At 44.8% G+C, this 21893-nt stretch overlaps 2 protein-coding genes across 2 annotated transcripts in view; one reads left to right on the forward strand and one right to left on the reverse strand.

Annotated features, from left to right (window-relative positions):
• LOC135216390 (sodium/hydrogen exchanger 9B2-like) overlaps positions 1-21893 on the forward strand; it is a gene marked incomplete in the record, with an annotated part of 345785 nt that overhangs the window by 107186 nt on the left and 216706 nt on the right.
• LOC135216448 (sodium/hydrogen exchanger 9B2-like) overlaps positions 1-21893 on the reverse strand; it is a 110477-nt gene that overhangs the window by 64245 nt on the left and 24339 nt on the right. Inside the window, exons 3-4 of the mRNA XM_064251818.1 lie at positions 16524-16789; positions 11334-11522 (exon numbers count right to left, since the gene is read on the reverse strand). Coding sequence (XP_064107888.1) covers positions 11334-11522; positions 16524-16789 — 455 coding nt within the window. The remainder of the gene's footprint in view (positions 1-11333; positions 11523-16523; positions 16790-21893) is intronic.

Below are 21893 nucleotides of genomic sequence, written 5' to 3' on the forward strand. Positions count from 1 at the left end.
CCATTCGCACGGGATACATTTCTGAGGCATCTCGACGATTGGCTAGTCCTGGCGAGCTCCCGCTCGCAGTTGCTGCAGGACAGGGATCGACTACTAGAGTTCTGCCGCGATCTGGGATCGTGGTGAACTTCGAAAGTCTGATCTCGAACCCAAGCAGAGGATGAAGTACCTGGGTATGCTGTCTTCCCCAGCAGACTCGCGGATCAGCAGATTCAGGGAGGCAGCCGACCATTCCTGTCTCGCAGTAACAGGCAGCTCAACAATGGCAAGTCATGATCGGCCACCTGTCGTCACTCGAGAAGTTAGTCTCTCACGGGCGTCTTCACCTGCGGTCTCTTCAGTGGAGACTAAAGGAGAGTTGGGTCACAGGCGACGGACCCACCATACTTCCCCGTGTCCCTAACGCTGGAGGTAAGGCAGAACCTAGCCTGGTGGCTCGACGATAGGAACCTCTTAAGAGGAGTGCCTCTGCGCACTACCCCCCCGCCCCGCCCCCCACCTGGAGATGCTGCTGTTCATAAGACGCATCGAACGAGGGATGGGGCGCACACCTGGAGGAGTTGCTGACTTCAGGAGTGTGGGACGATCACGACAAGCACCTTCACATCATGTCCTAGGGCTCAAGGCAACGTTTCTCACTCTCCAAGAGTTCCAGGACCGCTTGGTGGGACACTCAGTGGTGTTGATGTGCGGGAGAAGTGGTGATATTCTGCTCCTTTTCCTAGTGAAGGGATAGGTGGGGCTCTGTCATATAGCTCACCTGCATCTCGTCCTTATCCAGCATGGTGACGACCGTGTCCCTCTGCCCACAGGTAAGGAGGAGAAAAAGATGGGAAGAGGAGCCAGTCACACTCTCATTCACTCATTCATTCTTACAGTCACACCAGGACTCGATGCTGTTCAGCCTGCGAGGGTCTGGGTTAGCTACACAACGTGTTGAGAGGCCACCATGGGTCCCAAGGAAAAAGTAATCCAAGGACCTGTGGGCATATCCCGAAGGTAGAAGGAGGTGAGGGTAGTCTGGTTGGCCCAGACCCCTGCCGTTCAGGACCTGCGCCATGGAGAAGTTCTTGCGGAACGCAAGGGAAAGACCAATGCTCCTGACTTCCTGGGCTCTCAGACGGAACGTACGGATGTCGGCACTACCATCAGCTTCGTACGCCCTCCTGATCACCTCACACAGCCAGAAAGAAGGTATGTTCTTGGATACTTCTTTCTTGGTCACCCCGGTGCTAACAAAGAGGCGTCAGCACTCAGGCCTGAGGTGTCGAGTTTCTCTTCAGATAGCGCCATAGCACCCTCACAGGACAAAGCAGCATCTCATCCGCATCATATTGGTGAAGTCCATTAGGGAGGGGATTGTGAAAGACCCGAACCTGTCGTCAGGGATCGACGGTTTCTGAGTCTTCGCAACGAAGTTCGGGACGAAATCGAGCGTCACAGATCCCCATCCCCTGAAATGTCTCACGTCGAAGGATAGACCATGAAGTACCCCTACTCTCTTCGCCAATGCCAGGGCCAGGAAGAAGAGGGTCTTGAGGGTCAGATCCCTGTCTGACGACTCTCACAGTTGCTCGAAGGGTCTCGAGTCAAACTCCTAAGGACGAGAGTCACGTCCCACTCAGGGGGCCTGAGTTCCCTGGGTGGGCAAGACCTTTCGAAGCTCCTCATGAGCAAGGAGAAAAGTTAAGTATATCTTAGTTTTACCAGACCACTGAGCTGATTAACAGCTCTCCTAGGGCTGGCCCCGAAGGATTAGATATTTTTACGTGTTAGATATTTTTTACGTGGCTAGGAACCAATTGGTTTACCTAGCAACGGGACCTACAGCTTATTGTGGGATCCGAACCACACTTTATCGAAAAATGAACTTCTATCACCAGAAATAAATTTCTCTGATTCCGCGTTGACCGAGCCGGGGATCGAACCTGGGACCACCGGATTGGCAGCCCAGCTCGAAAACCACTCGTCCAGCGTGGAACTATGAGCAAGGAGATCTCGAACGAGTTCGAAATGTCCAATCCCCTCAGTTTCAGGACTAGTGCCAAGGCAGCTCTATATCCTTTCACTGTGGGGACTGAGAGGAGCTTCTCCGGCGAAGAAACACGAGAAATCCGCTACCTACTGAAGAGTGGCTTTGAGAGGAGATAGACCCCATCTACGACACCAACCACAGAAGACGGCCCACTTCCCCTGGTACACAGCTGCAGAGGACTGTCAGACGTTTCCAGCCATCTCTGTTGCTGCGCTACGAGAAAAGCCTCTCGTTCGCAAGAGATGGTGGATAACAGCCATACTTGAAGTTGTAGAGACTGGACTGCTCGTGGTACCGTTCTACGTGTGGCTGGGCGAGAAGGTTGTGCCAATGGGGAATCTCTTCTTGGTGCTTCTGCGAGAGCCAGCCAGCAGGTCCGGATACCAAATGGCCTGAGGCCATTTGGGAGCCACCAGGATCATCCTGATTGCATCGGGGTGGTCAGCATTTGACTGATCACCTTGCGAATCAGGCCGAACAGGGGAAAGGCGTAAATGAAGAGGTTGTCCCACGGGTGTTGAAGAGCGTCCTCTGCAGCTGCCCATGGGTCCGGCACGGCTGAAAAGAAAACTTGAAGATTCCTGTTGTGCCGGGTGGCGAACAGATCCACAACTGGACGCCCCCACAGGTTGAAGAGCCTTTCCACCACGTCCTATCACCTGATCCCGATGGTTGAGCTTGTCTGCTACTACGTTCCTCTTCCCTGGAATGTAGCAGGCTGACAGCTCTATTGAGTGAGCCACGGCCCACTCGTGCACCTGCCGTGTCAACTGATACAACGGGAGAGACACAAGGCCCCCTTTTTGTTGATGTAAGCCACTACCGTGGTGTTGTCGCACAATCAACACCACTGTGTCTCCCACCAAGCGGTCCTGGAATTCTTGTGAGAGCGAGAAACGCTGCCTTAAGCTCTAGGACATTTTTTGTGAAGGTGCTTGTCGTGATCGTCCCACACTCCTGAAGTCAGCAACTCCTCCAGGTGTGCGCCCCATCCCTCGTTTGATGCATCTGAGAACAGCAGCATCTCTGGGTGGGGGGCGGGGGGAGTGCATAGAGGCACTCCTCTAAGAGGTTCCTGTCGTCGAGCCACCAGGCTAGGTTCTGCCTTACCTCCAGCGTGAGGGACACTGGGGAAGTATGGTGGGTCCGTCGCCTGTGACCAACTCTCTTTAGTCTCCACTGAAGAGACCGCAGGTGAAGACGCCCGTGATGGGACTAACTTCTCGAGTGACGACAGGTGGCCGATCACGACTTGCCATTGCTGAGCTGCCTGTTCCTGCCGAGACAGGAACTGTCGGCTGCCTCCCTGAATCTGTTGATCCGCGAGTCTGCGGGGAAGACAGCATACCCAGGTACTTCATCCTCTGCTTGGGTTCGAGATCAGACTTCTCGAAGTTCACCACGATCCCCAGATCGCGCAGAACTCCAGTAGTCGATCCCTGTCCTGCAGCAACTGCGAGCGGGAGCTCGCCAGGACTAGCCAATCGTCGAGATACCTCAGAAGATGTATCCCGTGCGAATGGGCCCAAGCAGACACCAGAGTGAACACTCGCGTGAACACCTGTGGGACGGTTGAGAGACCGAAGCAAAGTGCCCTGAATTGGTACACCGTCCCATCGAGGATGAAGCGGAGGTACTTTCTGGAGGATTGTATGGACGGGTATTTGAAAATACATGTCCTTCAGATCCACTGAAAGCATGAAATCGTTCTCCATCGTGAACCGAGTCTGGCGAACAAATCGGTTCAGGGGAGAGAGATCATCACCGGGCGCCCAGCCTCCGTAGATTTTTTCGGCCAGGAAAAAGGACGACTGTAGAAGCCCGGTGACTGATCCGTGACGATCTCTACAGCTCGTTTTGCTCAGTATGGTCTCGATCTTCTGTCGTAGTGCCACGTCCTTCAATGATCCTGGAACATAAGTCTGCAGATGGACCGGGTTGGAGGTGAGGGGTGGCCGAGATTCGAAGGGTAATAGATATCCCTCCCGAAGGACATCTACTATCCAGGTCTCGGCGCCGTAGCACTGCCAAGTTGCCCAATGGCTTGCCAGGCGCCCCCCCACTTCCGGCAGCAGGTGAGGGGGAACGCCGTCCCTAGCGTTTCCCCCCTTTCCTCGACTTCTTCCCTGCCCCCCCCCCCCTCGTGAGAAGGACGGCTGGGAGGAGGGCTGGTTAACGGCCCCCCTCTGCAGAAGTCGAGGAACGACAGAGTCTTTCCTCGGGGCTTCGACGAGGCAATCGTCTTAGCAGCCGAGGAAGCGTTAGCCGAGCTCTTGGGCTTGGCCGCAGTTCGAGGCTGCCTAGAAGCCTTCGAAACTGCCTGGTGAACAAGACGGCACTGTCGTCAGTGCGCCATCTGTCCACCGCAGCGTCCAACATCTCTCCTGGGAAGAGAGAGGAGGAACTCCGTACTGCTCCATTACGAAAGCCAAACGCCGCCTCACGCCCAGCCGCCCTGGATACTCGGGTAAGGACTGCGTCCCTACGGCAAAGTACCAGGTTGGCCCACAGGTTTGCCATCTGGTGGGCAAGGAAGGAGATGGCTCTTCCTCCAAACTGACAAAGTCTCCTGAAAGCCGAGTCTTCTTTGGGGCCCCGGAGTTGGCTGTGACCTTAGACACTGTGAGGGACCACAGGTCTAACCAGGAGACAGCCTGGAAAGCTGCCATAGTGGTAGATTCCAGGCCTAGTGCCTCTTGCTGCGAGAACCAGAGGTTCTCAGACAGGAGCTTGCTGCAGATACACACCCGAAGTTAGCCTGGCTAACTCTGGGTTCACCTGTTTGGGTGGCATTGGATCCTCTGAAGGCACATAAAAAGCGCTGCTGCAGTAGAGGAGGTGGAAGCAGCTTGTTTGATCTGCCTGACCTGAGAGAGCCTTCCTGTCCGGAGACGAGAGACTCTACCTGGTTCAGAACAGAATTGGCAAGCTCAAGACCGTGGCAACCCCACCGTCGGTTTGGGTTCCCTCTTCGGGCCCCAAAACGACTCGAGGCGGGACGTGGGCTCGGATGGTGGGAGCGGCGATCCTTCCCCACCCCGAGGTCGTTGTGCTGACGAATCAGCGCAATAACCTCGGCAAAGGTTCCTCTGGATCTCGGGAGTCACTGCAATCTTGTGGAGTAGGACCGTCAAGTCCCTCGAACAAGAGCACATCCCGAGACCCTCCCCCTTCAGGAGGGGAATGGCGAAAGACCCCTCTCGGTCTCCTCCTGTCACTTGCGCGTACGACCTGGTCGATCCAAGGACCGTGCCTGGCACGTACGGCGTCGTGACGGGATCGTGCGTGGCGCGCCCCACACGATCAACCCGCAATGCCTCGCTCTTCCCGGTGTAACCCGAGGAAGTTGAAGGCACGGGAGAGGCAGACCTGACGCTCCCCCCGCCCCTCGCTCACTGGCAGAACCAGCGGGCTTGGAGGGCTGCAGCGATCACCAACCCGCAGTGTGATCGAGCTGCAGGCCTAGTCGAGCTGTCCTCCCTGGGGAGAACGGCTGGACCGAGAACAGCGGCCCTGATCTCGTGTGTCCGAGAAGCTACTGCTGGTTGCTGTACCCGTCCGTTCCCTGTGGGAGTGACGGTCAGGCGACCTGCAGGGACCACTGTCACGGTGAGACCGACGGCTGGCGCCGGCGATCGGGGGGACCTCTTCCCAGCCTCAGCCCGTGGCCAGTCAGAGACTGTCACGTCAACCCGGGTAGCCAGCTGGTCACTACGAGAGCGAGAGCTGGCCTGGTGAGAGTCGTCTGAGCGGCTCTCACCAGCCTTCCACTCCATGCCGTGAACCTGGCGCCGAGTGAGCTCTGGAGTCTGGTTCTTGGCTGCACGGTCACCGGTAGGCGACCGTACACTCGGTACCTCTCGCGAACGAGAGTCCCGAGACGGAACCTGGTGTAGCGGCAGAGCCCCTAACACCAGGCAAGGAAGTACCAGTGTTAGCCGGTACTCCTCTGGTCCCCGTAGTCTTCTTCCTTGTGGAAGAAGAAACGGGCCCCACTCCTGAAGGAGCAGGAGGACCAGTGGAAGAACCCCCCGTCCCACCGGAGTGGGACGGGCCCTGAGAAGCTCCCGAGGGAGACTTCTTAGGAGGGGAGAAGGCAGCCTTCTTCTTCCTCGGCTGTGAAGCCTTGGAAGTCGAAGGGGGAGAGGCGGCAGACGACGACACGACGACGACACATCCTCCTCTTCCTCCTTCTTTTTCGTCAGCTTCCTCAAGACAGACGTTAAGTCTGCCATCCAGGGCGGAGCAGGGGCTGCTGTTGCCGAAGCAACAGGGCCCGGACGCACCTGTCCTGACAGACCAACATCTGGTGCAGCAACGCCATGAGCAGGAACGACATCGGCAGTTGCGGACATCTCAGAAACAGCAGGAACATCAGGAACGGCAGGAACTACAGGAAAGGTCAGCACAGTCTGGGTAGGTACGGCAGTCGGCACAGGCATCACAGGAGGCGGAGCCACAGCCAGCGACATCCTGGGTACTGGCGGCAGGTCCAGGGACGAGCATTTGGACAGCGAAAGTCTGGACGCGGCAGCACGGCAAAACCCGCCCCCCCTCGGCACAGCAATCGGACCCCGTACAGCGGCTGCTGGCGAGACTGACACCACATGCGGAGAGTACACCAGGTGGAGGGGGGGGGCGGGCGTACCCTGGAGTTGACAGGGTGGTTGGTCGTAGTGGTCACCGTTGCATGGGTGACCGCAGCAGACCCAGACAAATGTACAGCAGCCCCTGGACACTAGGGCACGCCCTGGCAAAGCCCATAAGACGCCCACACCTGACCCAAGGTCATCCCTCGCGGGCAGAAGTAGCACCTGCGGAAGCAACAGTCAGGGTGATTAAGTTTTTTCGAGTTTTTCGCGGGGGGGGAGGGGACGAGCCCCACCCTGAATGGACAGAAGGACCCCGAGTAAAATTGAATGTTGGGGTACCCGAGCGCCCTCCTCCACACTCGACAGATCGGGTGAGAAGGACCTGGATACCCTCCCCGAAGGGGAAGGTGCCATACGTGGGAGCTGAGCAGGGGGCAGGAAAGACGAAGAAGTATCCGTCACCAAAGGAGTCGCGGGTAGAGAGCTTTCCGACGACTCCTTTGCAGGCCTTCGCTTCTTCCTACCCTCATACAAGCCCGACTGCACCTCTGACCAATTCTCACAAATTACACAAGGCTCGGTGTGAGAGCACTCACGGCCCCGACACGAGCACATATACATGTGGATCAATCTCTGGGAAACTGCGGAATTTCCCGCATTTACGCCCTTCAGTCCTGGGGCACAGTCGCCGGATAATCGGAGGGCGCGGAGAATCCATGATCCTTTATCACTTTCACAAATAATGAATAATGAAAACAAAAAATAATTGTCTTACAATTTCAGTTTCACAATAGCAAACAGAAAAGAAAACACAACCATACGAAAGCACAAACGATGATGAAGCGAGCAGAGAGCGTTGATAAACACGTCCACGGACGCCGCAGGCCGAAAGCAAAGTGATTCTTCACCTCCCAGTCGCGCGCGCGCGGCAGACTGTCGGACAAGCAGTTTAACTACCGAACCCCTTGTTCGAAAGCTTACGACCTATCCAGCTGCCGCTAGTAACCTTCCTATTGTAAAAAGGACCGAAAGGTTTGTATCCCGTGTCAGAACAAAGACCCCACACTTGCCGCCCTCCACACCAGGGCAAACTCTGCGGCTGATGGGGGGCGCGGGGATAGCTCCATTGCACAAAAATCCACAACAGGAGGAAAAAACCTCTCTGTTGCACTATGAATCAAGTGTTAAGAGAGGGTGGAAAGTAAGATGAAGAAGAGAATATGAAAGGAGGAAGGCAGAGAGAGAGAGAGAGAGAGAGAGAGAGACGAGTAGAGAGAGAGAGAGAGAGAGAGAGAGAGAGAAGCCAATTACAATCGTCTAACTTCTCTTACTTCCATAACTTTACACCATCTTCTAAGTTAATAAGTATTAACTTTACAATATATACGCATATAAATGCGTACAGTCATGAGCAATCCGAACGAGACACTACTTTTTTGTTTTTGCTAACACGATTGAATTCGTTAGCAACATCCGTTTACTGTATTCAATCCACGCACGACAGTAAACATTACCGTATTTATGTTATGATGTAGCTGAAGCAGATAAAGTAATATTACGTGCATCGGCAACATGGATCAAAAACTCCCAAGCTTTTATACAAATTCAAACATAGCCGAGGTAAAAAGAAAACTATTAGCACGAAAGAGCTCATTTACTGTTGTTTTCACACGACAAAAATATAATAACGTAAAGCTCGTAATACCGATGAAAACAAGTGAAACAAACAAATGGAATCGCTGAAATTTACGCAGTCTATTAACAGAGGGGTGAAAAATTTTTGTCGTAAGATGAACAACATGACTTCGTTATAAGCTAAGTATCCAGGTATTCATTTATGCTAAAATATGGAACAAAAACATTCGCTGAAACCAAGTGATATGGTTGCATCTGGAGTGAAGGAAACTGATAGTCGGCATCATTGCCTGCCTAGGCCACACCCCCGCTACAACTGTGCTTGGTGCTGAAGACAAGCTTGTGTAATTGTAATTTAACTGAATGTAATAAATTACACATTTTTTTAAGGTAATTCAAGTGTAAATCTTTACCCCAATATCAATTTCAGTTATACGTAATTGTATTTTGATAATATGACTGGTAATTATATTTGTAACTAATTGACATAAAGCATAATGGAATTACCGACACAAATTTGTCTGCTAAATGGATGAAGACGTTATACAACCCCCAAATTCCGTCACTGAGGGAATTTCTTGGAAAGCAATAAAATGTACACATTCCTTACGATTCAGTTTATATGGCACAAGATACCATTATTAGCTATGTTGAAATGTCAAACTAGTTAAAAAATTAAAAACACGCCTTCCCTCAAGACGACAAACATGGCATAAGTGGGAAAGAGCTGTTACGTCAGTCATAGCTAGCCAACCAGGACAAGAATGAGTTAAATACAGCGACGCAAACTCGGCGATGCAAACTCAGCGATGCAAACTCTCGTATTCATCATCAGCTGATTCCAGAACGAGAAACTGACTGCTAAGTTAGAATCTATACTACACTAATATGAGGATAGTACATATCTTACTATTATAATGCTGAAATTGGACCGAATCTGATCTTCATTTCTGTTTGATTACATTTCGTATTGAATTATCCTAAGATCCGATTCTCGTTTCGTGTTCAATTTACACCTGTACAGAATTATCTGAAGTCAGAATGCATTGAACCTACAGCATTAGCCACTATTAAAAATTACTATACGATATGTAGTATAGAGAATACCTTAGGTTATGCTACTGTATATGCATACGATATATCATCATGAACGCTAGGCTAACTGTAGGTAATGTTATTCAATTTCTCTATACTGAATTATCTTAAGTCAATATTTTTGAACCAAGAATTAGTTTGATATTAACAATTACCATACTGTATATGCATAGAGTCAAATTGAAAGCCTGATCACCATGTTTACCACTATCGCAAGATAAACGAAATTTATACACAGAAGGAAAAGAACCTTTAAGACGAAGGAGCAATATTCAACACTCCAGAAACCGACAGACCCAAAACCACCTCTGAACAACCAACCATGGACCTAGAAAGCTTCTGTTACAAAGAACTTGAAGCAGGAAAAACCAAAGACAAACAGTCCCTCTATAAACTACTATAACAGAATCCGAACCAAAGAAACCTGCACTTCTCTTCCTGAACACTACATAACCTATCATCCCTACTCGTCTGTATCTGACCTAAATTTACATCAACATCAAAACTTACACCTAGAGGGAGGGGGAATATCTGCTGCCAACACTGCCTGCTCTGCTGCCGGGGGGGGGGCCGGCAGAACCTACCCACTCGGAGGCTTGCGGTTCTCCATGACCCCCAGCACCTGTGTTAGGGCTGGTTCTGGAACAGGCAGAGGGGCTGAAAAAGAATGATTAGAATCAACTATACTACTACTAACCACGATCTCTATTCTTGGTTAAATTACTCATCAGGCTAGAAATAGGCTAGACATACTAGATGTAACCTGTCCTCTGATTTATTGAATAACTAACTCTAATGCTTCCTTGTCTCTTGACCAAGACACACATCTCATCACATCTCTGACTGGTATTACATTGAACCTTCCTACACAAAATAACAAAGAGAATGTCGATCATGTTTGACGGTACTCATCCTACGCTTGCAGGGCGTACCGAACCGATGAACACCATATCCAGCAGTAGAAGGCTCGATCGTCAAACTGTAGATGAAACAGAAACAAGAGGCATTTGCAGACGGAGATGTTTATTTTCAACGGAGATGTTTATTTTCTAACTTATTCATAGCGAGTACAAAGTACCGATCCAAGTCAAATCGGGGGAGAAAAATTTTAATAACAGTCCAAAGATGTAATCTGATATCCAAAATATGAAAACTCTTTAAATGGGGTTGGGCTAAATGACCAAAAGTTTGCCTGATGTGGACTAATCCACACAGCATGGCGAACAAGGAACAATTTGAGGAGACAGGCCTGTGGCGGCCGGTATTTGCACCAGCGTTGCCAATGGTAATAGGTAACTCGCTTGACTAGATTTTACCCGCAGTGTTGGTAACGCTGACAGTTAAAATTACCTACTTAGTGGGTAAATATGTGAGGATATAGTTCGGGCTGGTCAGTGACCAGGGCTAATCCAGGTGTTCAGGGAGTGTACTGCAATATACAGGATTATCACTTGTATATATCAAAATGTTCACAAACTGATCATTTACATGATTATCAAAGGTAAAGATAGCATCTACATATATAAGAATCAGCCTCCAATCAAAGTTCCTGGAAATGCTCTAAATATTTAGAAATATTTTTCTGACATTCTCAGACTGCCATTGCAGGTCTACAGAATTCTATTATCAAGAGAGGTATTCAGTCTCCTAATATGTGATCAATACAGATAAAGAAGCTATACGAAGTATACGATAAATAATATACTTTAGAATGACAAAAAGTAACAGGGGAAAAGCAGAAAAAGTATATGGGCAGAAATTTTTGAGAATATGAACTACACAATATGGCAAAAGGAAAGGGTATAATATGTAAAATGACAAGTCACAGCTGATGATACCGAAGAAGAATGTCATATGGCCCTTTGTTCTGGACACAACTTGTTCATTGTAAGAAGTAAAATTTTATTAGTAAAAATAAATAAGAAAAACAAAGCCTCTATTAAAACTGAATATTAAAAAACTACAGGATAACTTACCCTAGCATAAAACCCCAACTCCATGGGAGTCCTAAGAGTAACCATGCAGCAACTGCCGTTGACACAGTTTCCATTATACATGGACAAAATGCGAGTCGTACAACAGTAAAACTAAGTTTTCTTAAGGCAACAGGGTCCAGGCCCCACCCACCCAGCACGTTATTAAAATTAATTACTAGAGCAATACCCCTGCAAAATAAAAGAAAAATAGTTAAAGTCATTACTTACTTATTATCCAAGAAACATGATACATGAAAACTGTATAGTATACTGTATACTGAAAATTATGAGAGCTATGTGATAAAATGAGGTAAGATGGAAAACACAACAAATCATCACAAAATTTAACACCAATATGAAACTCTGGATTTAAAAAACAAAGAGACTAAAATAATAAAAAATTGACAAAGTAAATATTAATACTAAACTGGAAATTTGAATGAACCACGCAATGAATGCAAATCAACCATATTAACCTGAGATATATTATTTTAAAGAGCAAATAAGAAAAAAACATGAAATATGGACAAATCAAGTTAATGTTAAGCTAATGATATTTTTAACAAAAGGTCAAGTAAACAAGGATTAAACAATCACACAAATATTCAACCAATAGGATAGAGTATGCACTATTTACTGCATGCTCATATAATTAAGCAAACCCAATATATGATTCATATAATCATCAATTCTTTAACTTGGTTCACTGGTTTCCCATATCTGCATTATTTTAATCACAATATGCAGCTGTTTTGAATACTCTTTTTTTTATTACTACAGATCCAAGTTCTTATCTTTACAAACACCATATATAACCAATGGAAATTGCATAATAGTAGATCATTTTGTGACACATTATTTAACAGATATTTGTTTCACTGCCATAAATCCTAGCAACTGTTTAAATCCATAAGACATCTTTGTGTGCTCAGCTCATATTATGCCTCTTTCAGCTATCTCTTTGAACAATTACTTTTACTAAAATAAAGAAAAAAGTGTGGCACATTATGTTCAGATGTTTGAAGTACAGTACAAATTGAACCTTAATAATTAAGACTAATGGGAAAGAGCCTGTCCTTTCCAAAATTTCTTGAAAGTGTCTCACCCACAGGGTAATGCAGGCCAAGTAAAATCCTAATAGGCCTGCAAATATTATTCATACCAAGTGTTATGGAACCTACTGTGCATTGCTGAAAAGTATAAAACTTGTCATTGCTCTAGCAATGAATACACTTGAAAATTTCCTTTTGCTTACCAAAATTATTTGTTTACACCATATCACCGTAAGTTTGGTCATCTGTGCGTATAGTCAAGCATTAAACAACTTGAAAATATTTTCTTTCACACTTTCACAGTTTCTCATTTGCTCTCTCTCATATGTACTGTCTTAAAAAGCACAATACTGTATCCTCAATTGCACAACAGTCACTGCTGAAGTTGTAAAGCCCTACAGTGTATACTGTATGTGCATTTATGATGGGGCCAGAACAGCTACACCATTGATGCAAAACAAACTAGTCTCTTGTGATGCTTGTGTGTGCATGGCATAGTTTGATAAGATACAGCTCAAGTCACTGATAGTTATAATGTTTTTTTCAACTTACAATATAAATACATATATGTTCTTGTTGCTATACATAATTAAGGTATGTATTGTTATGACTTCCAATTGTGCGAGGGATTACTGTATATTTTTATTTATCATATTTGAAAATACCTTTTAACAAAGCATATATTTATTATTGAAAAATTGTTCACATTTTACTATAATGATTTTCAAGTGCTAACATCCACACAGTGCAGTGCTGTACTGAGATAGTCACTTAAGAACATTTCATCTTTTCCCTGTGATTTCAATCTGATAAACACTCTTTAAATCCAGTATTCTATTTTAATATCATACCAATACCAGTAGCACATTAATGTGTTATTATATTCTAAAATACTATGTGAATAATATTAATTAGGAAAACCTGCGTATCTTAAAGTTTTCTGAAAATGTTTTCCCGCTCCAATAATTTGTAGTTCATGCTCATTCCCTTGAAAATACACTGTAGATTCATATTCAGTCCAGATTACCTGGGATTCCAAGTATATAAAGTCTGGTTTTTACTGTCCTGCAAATGTCTGAAATATTTCCGAGATTTGGTTTCCAATCCAAAAAAGGGTCACTAGAACTTGGCTCTTGAACTAAAGCTAGACACTGTACAGAGAAGGAATGAAAGGAAGGAACAAGATGCCAACAGTACTGCCAAGGCACTCAAACCTGCCTGATCAACAGTATCTATGGTCCTGATAGAATCATTATTACTTTTATTCAGAAGATGAACTCTCTTCATAGAGAGCAAGCCTACAGTGGGTATTTATTTGAAATTCAAGCTTCCAAAGAATATGGTGCTCATCTGAATGAAATACAAGCGAGTAATAGGAAATACATAAAGGAGAGATCAATGATTAGAAAAACTGAAGGAACAAATTAATCAATAATTATATAAAATAACTTGAACAAATTATTAAAGTACAAGGGGAATTGTTGTACATTAGTAATGCACTACATTTTCACTTGAAATTTTGAGGTTCTAACAGCACAACATCCTCAGGGAGAGAAACTGTTCCACAGTCCAACAGTATGAGGAATAAAAGACCTCTAGACTGAGAAGTTTGACAGTGAGGCCCTTTTACTGCATATTGGTGCTGCTGTTCAGCAAATCTGGTTGCTACTCAGCAAGAAAAAGAGGATCATGGATCAATTGTGATAATGAAAGTCCTATGTTTATATACAACTCATGAAAAATTGACAAACAAGAGAATATCTGTTGATGGTCCAGGTCATTACTGCTAATGTTAGGAAACAAACCTAGCATCACAAACCATTCTATTCAAGAGATAACTCTCTGGCAGAAGCAGACATCTACATCAGAGAACAGTATATCTGACCTTTAACTATCAAGATGATGAACAAGAGGTGCAATCCAGCCACAGTGATGATGGAGAAACTCCAACTCAGTGGACTTAGGATTTCAATGCTAGAAACAGATTATATAAAAATCCAGTTACAAGACAATTGAAAAAAATTGTAGTTGACAATGAATCCTTTGTATCTTTAGAGCTAATTACACAGCAGTACCTGACTTCAACCTTAATCCATTCCAGAAGGCTAGTCAAAATGCTACTGTTCAAAATATGAAACAAATATCCCCATTAGAAATAAAGGGAATCAGAATAATTCATTCTAGCCAATCCATAAAGTCCCCATTTCCATATTATTTCAATTTTTAAAGTGTTCAAAAGTTAAATTAAGTGTGTAAAGTAATGAAATGGTGTTATATGAAGTAAAATTTTCTAAAAATTTTGTTTCCGTGCACTATGATTTATAAACTGTTTGGTGAAAATGGCATGGCTGGCTGGGATGGAGAAGGAGATGGGAATCCTTTGAGGAAGGAATCGATATAATGTGTGAGACGAGAAGAGAGAGAGAGAGAGAGAGAGAGACGAGAGAGAGAGAGAGAGAGAGAGAGAGAGAGAGAGAGAAATCAGCATGTATGACTGTTGACATATTAACACTTGGATCTCAAGTGCAAGGTGATTAATTATGCCATAACACATCAACTTACTGCTGGCAAATGGCAGAATTTAAAATAAACATGAGGATTTTGCAATCAATTAAATACTAATTAAGTAATAAGTAAAGAATGCAAATAAAAAAAGGAGAGAGAGATTAAACAAACAATCGAAGGTATGCAGAAGCTGAACGCGGACCCAGTGTGTTTATTATGGACCTGAATCACTTTTACAGCTAAAAAAAATCGTAAAAAGCAAGTGTCACTTCGACAGGTATTTTACTGTAACAAAAATAAGTGATTTTGGCAAATTGTGTGTAAGTGAAAGAAACAGGCAAATAAACATTCTAGCCCAGCTGGTACGTCAGTAGGAAGCAGACCCTTGTCCCCCACCCAACAACCCACCACCATTCCTTCCTTCTCCACTCTATTGTCTCACTCAGCGCACCGAACACTGGCTCAAGTAAGACTTTTTTTTATGTTTTATTATTGTATTGTATTTGATTGTTTTCATGCTTTATCATTATGCTAAATTTGGGAAATTATATTTTATTTTTTATGTGAATTTGTACTGCTTTTACATACATACAGTAATGTTCTTATTGTCTCTTCTTCTCTCCTCAACAATATCACTATGCCTGATAACTTAAAAATCATTCATTCATTATTCCTCAAAAAATAAATACATCCCTCCCTCTACTTCAAGTTAGCTTTGCATCACCGCAACGACGTATGATTTTGTTCATTGTTTATGCTAAATTTTATTGTGAAAAGCTTTATTCATTTATTTATTTTGTTGAATATGGTTATCATTAAACTATATCGTCTCACTCAGTGCACTGAACACTGGCTCAATTAAAGCTATTTTTATTATTACACTATTGCATTTGATTGTTTTTACATTTTGGCATTATGTTAAGTTTACTGTGAAATTCCCTCTTATTTCTTAAGTGAATTGCTACTGCTTTTACATACATACAGGAATATTTTACTGTCGCTTCTCTTCTCAAGAATATCAACATTCCCTCATTCAATCTCAAGTCAGCTGCAGGTGACATCACCACGACAATGTTATATAGGATTTTGTACATCTTGTATGCTAAATTTTTTATAGAAATGCTTTATTCTTTTACTTATTTTGTTGGATATACATAGTTATCATTAAACTATACATATATGTATTGTAAAGGAAAAATCATGTAAATACAATCTTTCTCTTGGGAGATGGTAGGCTGTTGAACACAAGTATAAACAAGACAATCGGTCAGTTAGAAGTACGAATATATGTTTAACAAATGACCCAAAATTTTTTAGAAAATTTAGTTTGAAAAAGTGAATGTTCAACATACTAAACGTTCAACAAACCAGGTACCACTGCATAATGTACTTGCCTTCTTGTGTAGACTAAGCACTCAGTAAGTAAATAAAAAAGTAGTAATGCTATACAATATCTTTCCTAATATTGCTACTGACAGGCATGGAGTAAGTGTCATTTTTATGGTTTACTTAGTCCATTATTATTAGCACCATTACAAGGGTGACATATCTTCTCAAAATTTACATATTTTACCTTAGTTTTAGACAAATATTTAAATATCAAATATGGAACAGTAATAAATACTTTACTTACCTCAGTGCTGCTGACCACTGGAAGTCAATGTTGCTTCCAATGACATCGAGTCCTGGGATACTTCTAAAAAAAATCCCAACTAAAAGGCTACCAAGAAGAGATGGCAGCCCAAGAAGCTGGACAGCTTCACCGCCCAGTATTGCCATTATATAGAGCACTATTAAACTAAAAAAATTTCCTCCAGGAAGTGCTTTATCACCTGTGATTGAGATCAAGCAACCCCAAGCTGCTAATCCTGCAATTATCCAAATGAGGAGGTCTCCAACCTGAAAAAAGCATAAAAACCCAAATTTAATTGTTTTATGCTAAATACTGATTTCGGCTCTAAATTTAATCAAACTTATACATAGTATATCAATTCTTTTCTATATAAAGCTTGTTTCCTAGATACAAACCATTACTGTTCTTTCATAAATGAAAGGTAAACATTCGTTGGTGGGCACTCTTTTTATAATAAGAATATAATACAAGCTCCACAGTAACTCCATTCAAGAGGAAGTCAATCAAAGCTATAAGGCATCATCCCTCACCCCCCCACCCGCCCCGCCCCTTTAAGCATATCATTGGAGCTAGACTCGCTGTTGGAAATCAGTTCTACTATTGTATCTTGGTGTGGTGTGATTGTGTTCAGCAGAACCTGAGTGAAATATGGCTTAGAAACTCTAAGATACTACTTACACATAGAATACCTACAAGAATATTGAAAAAAAAAAAAAAAAAAAAAACCAAAAAAAAAAAAAAAACCTACTCCCTATTTTAGTACCGGCGAAGACTTCCTCATAAATGTCACATTTACTTTATAACTGAATTTATTATATTTTTTCTATTAACACAGAAAAGTTACTTGTGGGATGTAGTAAAGGTAGAAAGATTATGATCATAAGAAAAAACTGAAAAAATTCTATATAAATTGAATGCAGGTGATGCAGCAATCACATTTAATGAGTGTCGTCTATCTACATCAAATAATAATAATAATAATAATAATAATAATAATAATAATAATAATAATAATAATAATAATAATAATAATAATGAAAATAATATGTGGCGCCGTGGAGGGTGTGGTTAGGTCGTCAACAGACTTAAGTCAAGTTAAGCAACATAGTGGCTGGTCAGTCGTTGGATGGGTGACCGCTCGTCCTCGGCGTTGATTCCTTGGGAAAGGATCTTTACCATAATTTCCTCAGTCTACTCAGCTGTAAATGAGTATCTATCCCTGATGGGGTGGGGTAGGGTCCAGCTATGGGTTAAATAGCAAAACTCAGCAATGATGATGGAAAGAAATGAAGGAATAAACGACAACGACGTAAAATGAAACCTCTGGCAACAGAGGAGCTTCGTCCGGCAACCAGGTATTCAACCCAATTGAAGGGGAAGACGGTCAGTACTTGGAGGTCGTCATCCAGCAACTGATCACCACAACGACAGTAATCAACAGCCTGAGATTGGAGCTACAGAGGCAAAAAGGAAGAAATGGACAAGAGAAGAAAATAAGGAAATATGGAGATGCTACATCAGAAGCAACCAGACGGAGAGAGGATATAGAAGAAGATTGGTCAACATCTGGAATGAGAGGAATAACATAAACACCCCCCAAACAGAGCAGAGGCTGGCAGACCAAGTAAGGAACATAAAGAAAAAGAACTGGCTCTCCCCAACAGAAAGAGAAGAACTGGAAAGGGAAACTGTCACACGACAACGAGTTACACGAAGACGAAACTGAGAGACGATGCCACAGAAGACGACAGGGAGGATGAGGTAATCAAACAACGACACACGAAGAAACACCGACGAAGTAACAGAGAGGACGGAATGGGTAGAAAAGATTAGACAATGGATGAGCCAGATACAGAGAGAATAAAGATCCCCTCCATGAAAGCCTACAACACCAAGAAATTAAGGGAGAAAACAAGTGAGGTCAATGAAATAATGGGCATAATACACACCACCAGTATCACAGAAACAAATAACTTGACATATGCAGGAGCAAGATTAGTAGCAGAACTGATGGGGATTCGAACACCAACACCACCAGCACAACCAACCCAACAGAAACCAAAACAGCAACCTCCTTGGAAAAGGCACCTGGAAAAGCAAATCATGGTGATGAGAATCTGACTTGAGTAAACTGAAAGAGATGGCAGAAAAAAAAAGGCTAAGAAGCAAGAAAACAAGGGAGGAACTCAACGAGAAATACAAAGTACAATGAGAGGGGACTCAACACAATAGAAGATGTAAAACAGAGGCTTAAGGCCAAAGCACATAAGATCCAACGGTACAATGAACAGGAATAAGGGATACCAACAGCACAAACTATTCGGAACCAACCAAACAAAAAAAAAAGACTATACAGCCAACTAAGAGGTGGGAAGACAACCACCAAGAAATTCCTGAAGCCGAACCAAGTAAGAGACTCTTGGAAAACATATGGAGCATCCGGTATCACACAACAAACATGCAACATGGCTCCAGGAAGTCAAGGAAGAAGAAACAGGGGGAATAAAAACAAAGATTCACAGAGATCACGACAGACACAGTCAGACACCAACTAAGAAAATGCCAAACTGGAAAGCCCCAGGTCCCGATGAAGTCCATGGATACTGGCTTCAAAAACTTCAAGGCCCTACACCCACGAATAGCAGAACAACTCCAGCATTGTATCTCAAATCACAATGCACCCAAATGGATGACCACTGGAAGAACATCCTTAGTGCAAAAAGACAAGAGTAAGGGAAATATAGCCAGTAACTACAGGCCTATCACCTGCCTACCAATAATGTGGAAGTTACTAACAGGTATCATCAGTGAAAGGCTATACACTACCTAGAGGAGACAAACACCATCCCCCACCAACAGAAAGGCTGCAGAAGGAAGTGTAGGGGCACAAAAGACCAGCTCCTGATAGACAAAATGGTAATGAAAAACAGTAGGAGAAGGAAAACCAACCTAAGCATGGCATGGATAGACTATAAGCAAGCCTTCGACATGATACCACATACATGGCTAATAGAATGCCTGAAAAATATATGGGGCAAAGGAAAACACCATCAGTTTCCTCAAATACAATGCGCCACCGGAATACAATACTTACAAGCTCTGTAATAAGACTAGGCAGAGGTTAATATCAGAGAGGGATCTTCCCCACTACTCTTCGTAGTAGCCATGATTCCCATGACAAAGTACTACAGAAGATGGATGTCGGGTATCAACTCAAGAAAAGAGGCAACAGAATCAACCATCTGATGTTCATGGACGACATCAAGCTGTATGGTAAGAGCATCAAGGAAATAGATACTCTAATCCAGACTGTAAGGATTGTATCTGGGGACATCAGGATGGAGTTTGGAATAGAAAAATGCACCTTAGTCAACATACAAAAATGACAATTTGTCGAAAATTGCATTTTTCCTAACTATACAAACCTGAGGTCCTTTAACAATAGGAAGTAGCTAGCGGCAGCTGGAACGGTCGTAAGGTTCGAACAAGGGGAGAACGGTAGTTAACTGCTTGTCCGATCGTCGCGCGGAGGTAAACAAATCACTTTTGCTTTTGGCCCATGCAAAATACGCAGAGTGAGGTGGCATGAGGAGGGACTATATGTAAAGGACCTCAGGTTTGTATGTTAGGAAAAATGCAATTTTCGACAAATTGTCATTTGTTCCGATACGTAATACAAACCCTCGGTCCTTTAACAATAGGAAGACTCACTTCTTCCTTGGTGGGAGGAATCTGAGTCTTTTGATGAACAGACTGGTGTTCGTCCATCCTTGGAGTGCCTCCCTGGTCGTAAGAGCGAGGGAGGGATCCAAGCCTCTGTCCAATTGATCGGGGTGTGCACCGCAGGATCAATGGTCAGACCTCTGGGCCGAGTACTAAGAGAGAGGCAAGCGTATCTCTTCGTACCAGCATTGTAAGAACTTGTTCCTGTATAGGAGCAAATATAAAGTCATGGGTTTGTCTCATGTAGGTATCCACTTCCTCCCCCTTGTAGGAGAAAGTGGTGGATATACGCTCCTATCCCTAGTTAAAGGGATAGGATGGAGCTCGGTCGAGTAGCTTACCTGCATCTGACTCCCTTCCAGCGTGGTGACGACCGTATCCCTCTGCCCACAGGTAGAGGTAGAGAAAGATGGTGGAAGAGAAGTCCAGTCACACTCTCATTCGCACATTCATCTCCCAGTCATACCAGGAATCGATGCTGTTCTTGCCTGCTCGGGTGCTGGGTAAGCTTACACAACGTGTTGAGCAGCCACCAAAGGTCCAAGGAAAAACGTATCCAAGGACTTGTGGGCAATATCCCGAAGGTAGAAGGACGTGAAGGTGGTCTGGTTGGCCCAGACCACCTGCCTTCAGGACCTGCGCCACGGAGAAGTTCTTACGGAACGCTAAGGAGGGTCCGATACCTCTGACTTCGTGGGCTCTCGGTCGGAGCGTACGGATGTCGTCGCTACCATCAGCCTCGTACGCTCTCCTGATCACCTCACGTAGCCAGAAAGAAAGCGTGTCTTGGAAACTTCTTTCTTGGTAACCCCAGTGCTAACGAAGAGGCGTCGACACTCAGGCCTGAGGTTTCGAGTTCTCTTCAGATAGCGCCGTAGCCCCCCCCTCACAGGCACACAAAGCAGCATCTCATCCGCATCGTTATCGGTGAAGTCCAGAAGGGAGGGGATCGTAAAGACTCGAACCTGTCGTCAGGGATCGACGGATTCTGAGTCTTGGCTACGAAGTTTCGGGACGAAATCGAGCGTCACAGATCCCCAGCCTCTGGTGTGTTTAACATCATAAGAAAGACCATGTAACTTCCCCTACTCTCTTCGCCGATGCCAGGGCCAGCAAGAAGAGGGTCTTGAGGGTCAGATCCCTGTCTGACGACTCTCGGAGTGGCTCGAAGGGTCTTCGAGTCAAACTCCTAAGGACGAGAGTCACATCCCACGCAGGGGGCCTGAGTTCCCTGGGTGGGCAAGACCTTTTCAAAGCTCCTCATTAGCAAGATCTCGAACGAGTTCGAGATGTCCAGTCCCCTCAGTTTTAGGACGAGAGCCAGGGCGGCTCTATATCCTTTAACTGTGGGTACTGAGAGGAGCTTCTCTCCGCGAAGAAAACACGAGGAAATCCGCTACCTGCTGAAGAGTGGCTCTAAGAGGAGACAGACCCTGTCTACGACACCAACCACAGAAGACGGCCCACTTCCCCTGGTACACAGCTGCAGAGGACTGTCGGACGTGTCCAGCCATCTCTGTTGCTGCGCTACGAGAAAAGCCTCTCGTTCGCAAGAGATGGTGGATAACAGCCAGCCGTGAAGTTTGAAGGGACTGGACTGCTTGGTGGTACCGTCTAACGTTGTGGCTGGGCTAGAAGGTTGTGCCA

This window comes from Macrobrachium nipponense, chromosome 6 (assembly GCF_015104395.2).
Source record: "Macrobrachium nipponense isolate FS-2020 chromosome 6, ASM1510439v2, whole genome shotgun sequence".
NCBI lineage: Eukaryota > Metazoa > Arthropoda > Malacostraca > Decapoda > Palaemonidae > Macrobrachium > Macrobrachium nipponense.